General features: G+C 44.8%; 1 protein-coding gene across 1 annotated transcript; it reads left to right on the forward strand.

The window, feature by feature from the left end:
* Positions 1-6: 6 nt before the first annotated feature.
* LOC127003294 (solute carrier organic anion transporter family member 74D-like) lies at positions 7-12,732 on the forward strand. The gene is made up of 14 exons (XM_050869765.1): positions 7-708; positions 1,491-1,648; positions 5,036-5,245; positions 5,334-5,476; positions 6,071-6,164; positions 6,431-6,571; positions 6,717-6,902; positions 7,760-7,924; positions 8,356-8,495; positions 8,744-9,046; positions 9,232-9,461; positions 9,577-9,680; positions 10,254-10,355; positions 10,987-12,732. Exons 1-14 carry the CDS (start codon positions 503-505, stop codon positions 11,091-11,093), a joined length of 2,289 nt encoding a protein of 762 aa, XP_050725722.1. The 5' UTR covers positions 7-502; the 3' UTR covers positions 11,094-12,732.

The raw sequence follows: 12,732 nt of genomic DNA on the forward strand, positions 1-12,732 counted from the left end.
AAGTTTGGATGTAAGGCCCGGGAGGTTTGGCAGCATTGCTAAATGTTCTATAAATGTTGTGGTACCACCTGACTCCGTTCATTTTGACTCGAAAACTGAAGGGGCCGGGAGCTAGCGTCTGTCTGGGATACTCGTGTGGCATTGCTCAAAACTCATATTATATGGTTGACCGTTGCGGGAAGTGATATCGAGACAAGGGCTGGAACGTCGACTGCTATGAGGAAATTACCGAAAAGTTTGTGCATAAGAACAAGAGACGGTTGTGCTGATATCTAAGCATCCCACATCCCTTCACGATCGGTTACACGTGCGCGAGTGTGTACGTCTGTGTGAGCGTGTAGGCGCAACAAACGTGTGTACGCGTGTGTGTGTGTGTGTGTGCCGCGGCGGGCAGGTGAGTGAATCAAGTCTGCCGAGTTTGGTCCGTGACAAGCGTGGACCCCCTGAACTCTTATAGACAAATATAGGAGTGTTGCTATAGTTTTTATCCTCTAACAAAATAATGTCGAGTGAAAGAGATGCCTCGGAGACCACGGAGGAATATGTGGCGATAAAACTCATGAAAAAGGACCAGAGCTGCCACATGAGGAGCGGGAAGAGTAAGGAGGAGGAGGAGGAGGTGGTGGAAGAAGGGGAGAGTGAGGGGAGAGATTATACCCTCACCGAAGAGACAGTACAAGAGATTCTAGGCCCCGTGGATGACACTGAGTAAGTCTTTTATTACTGTCACTTCATATAGACCTTTGCTTTACTTCCATTTATTAATCTCTATCAACTATCAAACCTTTATGAGATTCTATAGAGGTCCCTTGGATGACACTGATTAAGTCTATTATTGCCGTCACTTTATATATCCCTGCTTTACTTCCATTTTTTAATATCCATCAAGTTTAACCCTCGACGTAGAAATATGAAATTCGAGGTCCCGTAGAAGACACAGCTATTTTTTTTTATTTTTTTTGTAGTATGTCAGTCTATAGTTATTGTCACTTTGTAAACCCTCTTCCTTTCTTATCCTCCACGACTCCTTTTCTCTTAGACTTTCTTTTATCGTATCATCCCTCCGTCATCTATCCTCATGTTATCTTTCCTCTCATTCCTTCCCTTTCTGCCTTAATTCGTCACCTGGGGGAATGAATGCCTTAGTACAGCTTTTCCTTGGTATTCCCCTCGTTATGCTGATCTTTTCAACAAGTTTTCACCCTGTATCGAATCTTCTCTCCTCCCTGTCTGTTCTCATTATCTTTCCTTTCATTTTTTCCTTCGTCACTGACTTTTCTTCGCCATTCCACACGCAGATGGTTTTTTTTTTTTTTTTTTTACCAAGTTCTCACCCTATTTTGGATCTTCCCTCCTCGCAGTCCGTCCTTTCCCTCGCCATTCCACGCGCAGATTTTTTTTTTTTTTTTTTTTTACCAAGTTCTCACCCTATTTTGAATCTTCCCTCCTCGCAGTCTGTCCTCTTATAACCTTTCCTCTCACTCCCTCAGGTGTGCGGTGGGCGGGGCGCTGCAGAGGCTGGCCACGCCCCTGTCTTACATCGTGTTGTCCAGCGCGGCGGCTCTGGTCCAAGGAATGTTTTATACCTTTGCCAACGCTACGCTGTCCACCATTGAGAGGCGTTTCAGGCTGCCCAGCAAAGTGTCCGGTTAGTGTCCTGTCTATCCTATCTGTCACGCCTTTCTGGTTAGTGTCCTGTCTATCCTGTCTGTCACGCCTTTCTGGTTAGTGTCCTGTCTATCCTGTCTGTCACGCCTTTCTGGTTAGTGTCCTGTCTATCCTGTCTGTCACGCCTTTCTGGTTAGTGTCCTGTCTATCCTGTCTGTCACGCCTTTCTGGTTAGTGTCCTGTCTATCCTGTCTGTCACGCCTTTCTCTATTCATCCGTCGCCGTCACTCTGTTGAAAATACGTGTTTGTATATTATTTAATGTGTTATTCTCGGTATATTGTATCTTTGTATGTATGTATGTAGGCTAACTATGTATTATGTATAATTTACCAGATAAAAATCAAATAATCGTTAAATCTCGCTCTATCTAATTATATCTATCGATCTTTAACACACACACACACACACACACACACACACACACACACACACACACACACACACACAGACATACACCTTTAAGCGATGTTTCTATAGGTGAAATAAGTAAAATTCTGAGAGAGAGAGAGAGAGAGAGAGAGAGAGAGAGAGAGAGAGAGACTGCAGATGGTCTGGCATTCTTGTGACCTACGGCGGCGTCACTACATTGCACAAGTTCAAGGATGTCTGGAGGAGAGAGAGAGAGAGAGAGGAGGGGGGGGGAATAGATGAAGTGGGAGGCGTATATATTTTTAATTGCATTCTCATTCCTCTCTCTCTCTCTCTCTCTCTCTCTCTCTCTCTCTCTCTCTCTCTCTCTCTGATGGGCCCACCAGCCCGTGCCCTCCCCTAGGAGGACAAATCAACAACATCTCTCTCTCTCTCTCTCTCTCTCTCTCTCTCTCTCTCTCTCTCTCTCTCTCTCTCTCTCTCTCTCTTTAATAAGGGAGACATTCATAAGGTTTTGTTGGTAAAAGAACCGGGTAGGACACGAAGTAATGGGTTTAAACTGGATAAATTCAGATTCAACAGGGACATAGGCAAAAATTGGTTTACTAACAGGGTGGTGGATGAGTGGAATAGGCTTAGCAGTCATGTGGTGAGTGCCAATACAATTGTCACATTCAAAAATAAACTAGAGAAATTCATGGACAGCGATATTAGGTGGGGTTAGATACACGGGAGCTTAGGGTCAAAGGAGCTGTCTCGTACAGGCCTACCGGCCTCTTGCAGACTCCTGCGTTCTTATGTTCTTATGTTCTCTCTCTCTCTCTCTCTCTCTCTCTCTCTCTCTCTCTCTCTCTCTCTCTCTCTCTCATGATGCTGATCAATTAACGCGACAGCAAATATTATACTACCTGATTGAGCAGAAATTTCACGCTTGCAACATTTCCTCTCACGCAATGATACTTGTACTAATACTAATACTAATAAAAATGGCAGTAAAGTTTAATGCATGCAAGCTTCTCTCGTCTCGTAGCTATATTCTAGACTTTCCACTATTCATATCTGCGTTACGAATTATTGATGTATTAATACGTCAATTTATGTTTTTCTTCTACATGTGTATAAACGTATGTACTTACACTGTCTTTGGGAGGGAGGAGTGTGTGTGTGTGGGGGGGGGGGGGAGTGGGTGGTAGGCACCGACCTCCTTCCTTTTATTATTCTTTTCAAAATACATCTATAAAACCAATACAGTCAGAACAAATAAGCTTAAAGTGGAGGAGGAGGAGGAGAAAAAAAGGGGGAGGGCATAGCTGAGTGTTTCCGCTTCCAATACAAACTACTGGATGGAGAGAGAGAGAGAGAGAGAGAGGGGGGGGGGGGTAGAGGACGCACGATCGTTGGCCTCAGAGCATCGCATTATTGTCTCCATTTTTCTTCCTTTTTAAGAGATAACTTCACAAAGAATGGATCAACGGTTCTCTTCATGTGTTATCTCTACAGTGTACACGATGAAGAAAGCACACACACACACACACACACACACACACACGGATACATGTGCACGCAATTGCCATTTCCTCCCTGCTTCCTAATCTTTATCCATGTGTTCAAAAAGTTTCGACTCTCTCTCTCTCTCTCTCTCTCTCTCTCTCTCTCTCTCTCTCTCTCTCTCTCTCTCTCTCCAGTAGTTTGTATTGGAAGCAGGAACACTCAGCTATGCCCTCCCCCTTTTTTTCTCCTCCTCCTCCATTTTAAGTGCAGGGGAAATAAGATGGATATCCACGACTTTTTTTTATACATATAGTCACATCTAGACTCTTAAGATCAGCCACCCCCTACTTATCCTCGCTCCCCTCCTATTCCCCACCCCCCTCATGAACATATGTGCGATACTGCTTGCCCCCCTCCCCATCATTATCTCATCTGCTCCCTTCTGCTTCCTCCGAAACGTTTCTCCTTCCTCATAATATTATAAGCTAACTCACTTCCATCCTCCTCCATCTTCCTCTTCTCTTCTTTACATTTGTTTCTCTTCTATAACTTCATTCTCTCACTCCTCTTTGTAATCATCTCCTTTCCTTCTTCTTTCTCCTTCTCCACTCCACTTTTTACACTTCCTTCCCCTTATCGCAGCTTCCCTCCTCGCAGTCTATCATTATATTATCTTTCTCTTATTCCTTCCTTCCCCAACCTTCGTTACAACTGGGAATGACTTGATACAGCTTTTCCTCGGCATTCCGCGCCATTCCACTCTCTTATCATACATTTCTCAAGTTTTCACCCTATTTCGAATGTTAATTTCCTCCTCGTAGTCTTTCCTTATACCCTATCTGTCAAACTTTCTTTCCCCAGCCTTCGTCACTATGAGGAGTGACTTGGTGCAGCCTTTCATTGGCATTCCACGGCACTCCACTCGCTTATTCTGCATCAACTTACATTAGCACCCATTTCGAATCTTCCCTCCTCGCAGTCTAGCCGTACATTACCCTGTCTCTCATTCCTTCCTTCCCCATGCAGCCTTCCTAACCACGGGGCATGACTTCGTACATCTTGGTTCCTCGGCATTCCACGGTATTCCACTCACTTATTCTGCATCTTCTCACATTCTCATCTTTTTTCGAATCTCCCTTTCTCGTTGTCTATCTTAATATTTCACTATATCTCATTCCTTTCTTCCCCAGCCTTCGTCACCACGGGGAATGACTGGATGCAGCTTTCCCTCGCTGTTCCATGCCATCCCACTCTCTTATTCTACATTTCTCAAGTTCTCCCCCTATTTTTAATCTTTCCTCCTCGCAGTCTATCCTCATATTACCCTATCTCTCATTCCTTCCTTTCCGAGCCTTCATCACTACGGGGAATGACTTGGATAAGCTTTTTTTTGTGGTATTCCCCTCGAGTATGCTGCATCTTTTCAAGTTCTCACCCTATTTCGAATCTTCCCTCCTCGCAATCTATCCTTATATTACCTTTTCTCTTATTCCTTCCTTCTTTAGCCTTCGTCACCACTGGGAATGACTTGGTGCAACTCTTCCTCGGCATCCCCCTCGCCTATGCTGCAGGGAGGGGGCACAGACCACGATGGCTGGCCCTCAGTATGCTCGGAGCCGCCGCCGCCTGCCTCCTCGCCACCAGTCCCCACTTCATCTTCGGGGCCGGCGACCTTGCCTCCTCCGTGACCCAGAATGACCTCACAGCCGCAAATAGTGAGTGCTGAGATCATAGCTGAAATAGATAGATAGATAGATAGATAGATAGATAGATATTCATTTACTTATTTGTTTGTGTGTCCAGAGGGGCTATGCAGGGGGCAGCAGGAGGGGAAAGAGGCGGCAGGAGCAGGAGGCGGAGCAGAGAGTAACTCGTCTTGCACAGAGGGCGGAGGTGACATCAGCACGGAGCAGTACGCCGTCGTCACCCTCCACCTCCTCGCCCAGGTAAGGAAGTGGCCATGCTCGCCAGTTCGTACGCACCCTTTCATTTGGTACCCTAAAAAATGCCTACGCTGGAAGATTGAATGGCAGTACGTCGGAAATTATCTATTTTGAAAGTACAGAATGGTTAGTTGATCTTCATTTTGACAAAAGCTCAGTTTTTACTTTAGTCTAGTTTTCTTCACTTCAGTTCCGTTTTCGTTAGTCTAGTTTTCGTGGATGCCTGATTTCATTTTATTTTATTTTACTTTATTTTTACCTCAGCTCAGTTTTCGTTAGTCAAGTTTTCGTAGATGTTGTTTTTTGTACCTTAGTTCAGTTTTTTTTAGAGTGTTTATTTTTCCCTGGGATGATTATCAATGGGAAGGACGCGTGTACAGTAACTTATATAGTGAACATCCTCAACACAGGCTCAGCTGAATTACAAACACTTCTGCTTTTGTCTCTTCTTCAGTTGTATTTTTTTCTTACCCATTTTTGGAGAATATGGTGATTTAGCTGTTATCGTTGTTGTTGTTATCGTTATTATTATTTTTATTATTATTATTATTATTATTATTATTATTATTATTATTATTATTATTATCATCGTTGCAGGTGCTGGCAGGTGTGGCTTCCCTCATGTACTACACAATTGGTCACACTTACCTAGACGACGCCGTGACGAAGGACAAAGTGCCGATATTCCTGGGTGAGTTCACGTCATCTAGGAAAATGATAGATGATTCTCAGTATAAAATGTAAACGAAGTCACACACACACACACACACACACACACACACACACACACACAGACACACATACACACGCATAACTATCCCAAGTCACATGCATGCACCATTAAGCCTTTTCTTCAGTAGTTTTAATAGATGGTTCAATAGATTCACTAGTTTGATCTGTAAAAAATGGCGGTGGTGGGGTTTTACAATATAATATTTAAGAAAATAAATTCCACAGCCATCTCGGGGGGCTTTCGCATCCTGGGGCCGGTGTGCGCGTACTCCCTTGCCTCGTGGTGCCTCTCCATGTGGGTGGACCCATCGCTGGAGCCGCCCCTGCCTCCCCGACACCCGCAGTGGATAGGGGCTTGGTGGATAGGTGAGAGAGAGAGAGAGAGAGAGAGAGAGAGAGTAGTATATAATAGTAGTAGGAGTAGTAGTAGTAGCAGCATAACAATCAAAAGAGAGGCCTCAAATTCTCAAGCTGCTAACGGCCTGCACCATCTATCCTTTTGTTCCTGCAGGATACTTGGTGATTGGGTCGTGCCTGGCCCTGGAGGCGTGGCTGCTGGGACTCCTGCCCAAGACTCTCCCGGAGGCGCGGCGGCGGGCCCTCAGGGAGCTGTGGAAGGCGGCGGAGAAGGGCGGGAGGGAGGGCGTGCGGGCTTTGGCTGTTACTCTTCGTCCAGCCCACCGTAGCCCGCTCAGAGGTCAGTTTAACCTTTAATTTCCTATTTATCAAAATCATATCGAAGGAGTTAGATTCGACATGCCGTTACTTTTTTACTTTTTCCTTTATTTTCTTTTTATTTTCCAAGACTATCGCTAAGTCAGATTACACATTCCATCTAACGCCTTGCCATTCCGTTATTTTTTCCTTTTACCATTTTACCATTTATTTTTCAAGACCACCGCGAAGAGAAGGAAAAAATACACATTTCACCTGACGGCAATGATTACATGAACTTATAGCGTCTGAGGTTTTTTCGCGTATGAGTCATGGCCTGACGCTGTGCGGCGATAGACTATTATTTGGTCTAATACTTCTTCACAAAGATTATTGAATTCCAAACGCCAATCCATTAAAGAGATATAAAATAATCTTTCATTATACCGAGACATGCTGCCTCTGCAGGCATTTCACAGCATGCCAAACGAGTTTAAAGAAATTTTTCAATCAGGCATTTTAAGAGATGCAACAACGAGTAATCATGTATCATTCCATTATCCAACACGTCACAGTCAGCAGACACTTGCACCTTGACTTCTCACCACATATGCTCCAGTAGTTACTGCATCGGCTGTTTACAAAAGCCGTACTCAACAATCTTAAGAGACATCATGGCAGGCACCGAACTCCTTTCAAGCTGTGTTACTTATATTTTTTCAACAGTATTCTGAATACAGTACAGAGAGCTGTTCATCTTCCGCCTTTTTGCCATTAAGTCATCAATTTGCGAAGCAGTGGTGACCTAGCGAGTATATATTTTACCGCGACCTGTACCTTGCAGAAACCTACTCGAGTTCCGGACATATGGCTTTACAGCTTCTCCGTTTTCCCACACAGGTCTGATCGGGGGGATGCGGCGGCTGATCAAGAACAAGGTGTACATGTTGATCGTCTTGAATCAATCCATCTTCTGGTTCTCCTTCATCGGCTACATCACGTTCAAACCCAAGTTCCTCGAGCATCAGTTCAAAATGTCAGCCGCGCGGGCCAACCAGTACATAGGTGTGTTCTAAGCTCTTTACGAATATGAATAATAGATTAGATAATGAGCGACAAATAGAGATAATGGAGGATGCTGCTGAGGGTAAGTGATGCATGTATTATATTGTATTCTTATTACTTCATGTTCTGGGAGAGTAGACATTATTAAACTTCGGAGCCTTTACATAATTTAAAAAGGTTCTCGCGGAAGCTGTCAGGGGTTCCATTGGTGGTTTTATGATCCTAAGGGTAGTTTTGCAAGACTTCCGCGCTATGAACGGGAAAACACTCATGGCAACCCGACTTAGCTCCTTTCTGTGCTTAAAAGTAGTCGTTACAAGAACCCGAAGCGTTTGATAATACCAGTCTGAATTTTCTGAAAACAAAAAAGAGTTAGCTTCCTCATTTTACGCTTTTGGTTTATCATTTGTTTTTCCTCCATGCGTGGTCAGCGGGGGCGGCTCTCGCGGCGTCGCTGGCGGGGTGGCTCATAACCGGCTCGACTCTGACCTTGTTCAAGCCTCGGTCTCGCTCGGTGCTGACCTTCATGTCTTGCCTGTCGTTGCTCAACTGTTTCCTGCACCTAAGCATGGTCAGCACCTCGTCTGTGTGTGTGTGTGTGTGTGTGTGTGTGTCAGCTCAGAATCCTTTGATATAATCTAAACTTTCCCGGCATCCACCTATCACATGCAGCCTGAGGTGAAGAGGGGGCGTGGCTTGCTTGTTGATTATCCAATAAAATGAACTTAATGGGGAAGAGAGCGGGGCTAATTCGCCAAGTTAACGTGAACAGGGTGTATACTTTCATTAACCTCTGTCTTTATCTCCTTTCCTCCTCAGGTTAACGTTTCTTGTGATCGGGAAGTTATACACGGAATGGACACGGTTCTTCAGGGGGGCGGCGTCCCTTCCCCAGGTCCTCTTGACGCCTCTGGAGCCTCAGGGGTGGAGGGGGAGTTGGGGGAGTGCCTAACGGAGTGCAGCTGTACCTCAAAGTTCTCCCCAGTGTGTGTAGATGGGCGTGACACCTTCTACAGTGCTTGTTTCGCTGGGTGTACATCTTTCACTTCGCCCTTCGCCTCTCTCACAACTACGAACTCTAGCGCCACCACTGCGAACTTCACCACCACGACCACCAAGAAGGTTTGATTTGACGCGTTCGAGTGTGATTTTCGTTCTTTGTATTAGGAGTGCAACACATCCTGTTTCTTTATTATTATTGATATGATTTTTACTCTCTCTCTCTCTCTCTCTCTCTCTCTCTCTCTCTCTCTCTCTCTCTCTCTCTCTCTCTCTCTCTCTCTCTCTCTCTCTCTCTCTCCCCTTAGGTATATGAAAAATGCACTTGCGTTGCTACTATTATGAACACCTCCAGTCACATCCAACCGTCAGCCACTTCGTCAGCACCTTTGTCAGGAGGGTGGTCAGGGGCGCCGTCAGCAGTGGATGGTTACTGTAGCCACGAGTGCCCTGCTTTCTATATGTACCTCGCCCTCTCCGTGCTGACCAAGATGACCCTGGCAGCGAGTAGAGTGCCCGTCAATATTATACTCTTCAGGTGAGCCATGTATTATTATTATTATTATTATTATCATTATTGTTGTTGTTGGGTACAGGTCAGCTTTTCAACAACTCTTTATTAGCAAGTATTCGATTTTTTTCTTTCTTTCTAGATGCGTTGAGCCCCGTGATAAAAACCTCGGGCTGGGGGTCTTCAATTCCGCCCTCGCCCTTGCAGCCTTCATTCCAGCGCCAGTAGTCTTCGGCTGGGCTATAGGTATGTAAAACTGAGGCCCTTTGACTACGATGAGCTTATATCAGTGTTCTTCGAAGTACTGGGTCGCGATAATTTATTACAGCTTAAAATGTTGTTTATCTCGTCACTTATCCACAAACAGATAACAGCCAAGGGGCTCCAGAGAAGAAAGAGGTGAGTGAAATGATAATTGCAATACGAGGGGAGGAAGCCATATTATGCTTTGGACTCTCACAAACCCGGACCGGCAGCGTCGGATAAAAAAAGTCATTGCTTCTATTAATTTCGCGCCATTATTTTCATATATGACATAATTACATATATGTGGACTGGTCTGCCATCTGGCTTGGATCTTGGCTCCACATGACACCATCGCACAGTGGTTTGCCACAAACTATAGTGTACTGATTTGAAAAGCATTAAAGTAAATAGCACTCACATAATTAATACTAAGCATGTGCAACAATGAAGATACACAATTATTATCGTCCTTATCCGTCAAAATATTCATGGGCAGCAACACGCCACACACTGTGGTTACCCTGACAACCATTGCGTGCTGACGCCACGTGAGGCCATGATCTTATCCTCCAGACACCGCGTGCTGCCTCTGGGAGGAGTCCTGCGGGGGTCGCGGCTCCTGCTGGCTATACGACATCGATGCCTTCAGGAAAATACTGCACGGCATTCCGGCAGGTCAGTACAGCGTGTTTTTGCCAGTCCACGCACCGTTCTTAAAACAGCAAGCACTCAATTTAGCAAACTTGTTGAAGGGAACACAAAGTCGCTATATTCAAATTACACTAACAAAAGATATCAATAGGTAAACAAGATTATATCAAGTAAAAGTAATGTTTTAATAGTTTCAACTAATATTGTTTTAGTAAATAATAACATGAAGGTGTCAAATAAAAAAAATATAAAAAAATGCTAGGCTTGGATGGCTCGATAGCTCTAATTTTCCTTTAAGAGAAGTTTATCAATGGAACCTTTACTACAGCAGGCCTGCTCATTAGGAAAGATACTAGATAACTTATCCGATATATGATCATGAGCTTCTGTGATATACTTTATTTTAATCTTTATACTGATGATAGTTGATTTTCATCCCTCAGCTCTATTTCCATGGTAACTTGTTTTGTTTGTTTTCCTAATGATTACTAATTGGAGTGGTGCGTACAGATTGGTAAACATTCTAGGTGCCTTATTTTGACTGTCTGAAACACTTGTCTTAAACCTCCCGATTTTGAAGCATATGCTGACATCCTCTCTCTCTCTCTCTCTCTCTCTCTCTCTCTCTCTCTCTCTCTCTCTCTCTCTCTCAAAGGGCTCATGGCGTTGTGTTTCCTGACGGAGTTGGTGTTAATCTTCCTCCACAAGTCCATCCACCTCTACGGCTCGGCAGGCACGATGTCCAAAGACCAAGAAAAGTAGAAAGGCCCCTAACAGCTCACTCACGCAGCGGGTACCTGAGACAGACGACGAGCGGGTCTGTCCTGTTGCTCAGAGTGAAAGACTTCCATGATTTACTGTTTAAAGGTGGCGTTACACTGGACCAAATCTGGCGAGCACGAGCTTTTGCTGGCAGCTTTTGCTGGAGGGATGGCTTGCTCCCGAGTTTTTGCTCCTGCGTTTAGCTCGCCGCTTGGACGGGGAGCAGCTCGGCGAGCCGCAAGCAGGCAGTCAAATGAGCTCTTTGGTGCACCGATATGTGAATAATATATATTACCTAGTGTATTGAATCCGTATACCCATGATATTAGAAAACTTATTCACATACTCCTTTTATGTTTGACGGTGTTTGTAATATTTTATAATGTTGAGAAAAGTAGTGTTGGCCAAAGACCAAGACCAAGACCGCCCAGGCCAGCTGATACAAACACTCGCCATGGCCACCTCTCCTCGTTCAAAAGTTCACTTGTTCTCCTTCAGTGTACACTCTTTGATAGCAAGAGTCAGGGACCATCCCGAGTTATGGGACCACAGCCATCCAGATTTCTGTAAGTCTACGCTGAAGAAAATTATGATGTACACATCATGGGTCTCCCTTCTCTTCAGCCATGACCGAACCCAGACTCGTCTTTTCTTCTTCTGAGCTCGTTGAATAACAGCAAGTAATGCTGTCACAGCTGCACACTTAGCCGTAATGCGAAGCGTAGGTGTAGGAAGCACCATGGTTGAGGCTTTGTTTACAATGTTGCTCGTCGCTCGACCCTCGTCAGTGTGACGACAACAGTGACTTGCTCGAGAGCAAAAGCTGCCAGCAAGAGCTCGTGCTCGCCAGATTTGGGTCCAGTGTGGCGCCAGCTTAAAGCTCAAAAAATATGTAATTTTAGCACATATCATCTCACCTGTTGCGATAAACCGATGTTCAAAACAGCCTAGAGTACATTTTATGTAATAAAATAATGAAAATTGGAAATTTACTGTCTTCTTCATTGAACTCCCAATGCCGACATCCAACAGTTGTCAAATTTGTTGGCAGTAAAGGCGGTGTCACACTAGCACTTTTTCCGTCAACTTTTTCCGTCGTTTTTCTGAAAATCGTCGATATCTTGGCTGCGGCCTGTCACACACAAACGGTGTTTCGTCTGAAACTTTCCGTCGGCACAGACCAAGGAATGTAAACAAACATGGAGTCCACGCTGCGGCAAAGATACGCTGCTCTGAACCTAATACTGTGTATTGTGAGACTTAGACGAGCTAAACAAGCCAAAAAGCGTGCATGGATGCGCTCATGGTTGGCTCGTCGGGAAAGAGAAAGTGTGTACCACAGGCTGTTAAAAGAGCTGAGTTTAGAGGATCATGAGACTCTGAAGAATTGGATCAGGTTGGACAAGAGCCAGTACCACAGACTTCTGGAGTTAGTGACACCTCTTATTGCCAGAAGTGACACCAGGATGAGGAAGGCTGTCACTGCAGGAGAGCGTTTGAGACAGATTGAAGCCACGCGGAAAGTCTCGGTCTTGGTCTTGGAAATGTAAACAAAGGCGGAAATTTGCAGGCGGAAACGATCCTGATCGTCTGACAAATTCATGCGATAAGTTCATGCGGAACGATGAAAAATCGACGG

Source organism: Eriocheir sinensis, chromosome 25 (assembly GCF_024679095.1).
Source record: "Eriocheir sinensis breed Jianghai 21 chromosome 25, ASM2467909v1, whole genome shotgun sequence".
In the NCBI taxonomy this organism is placed as follows: domain Eukaryota; kingdom Metazoa; phylum Arthropoda; class Malacostraca; order Decapoda; family Varunidae; genus Eriocheir; species Eriocheir sinensis.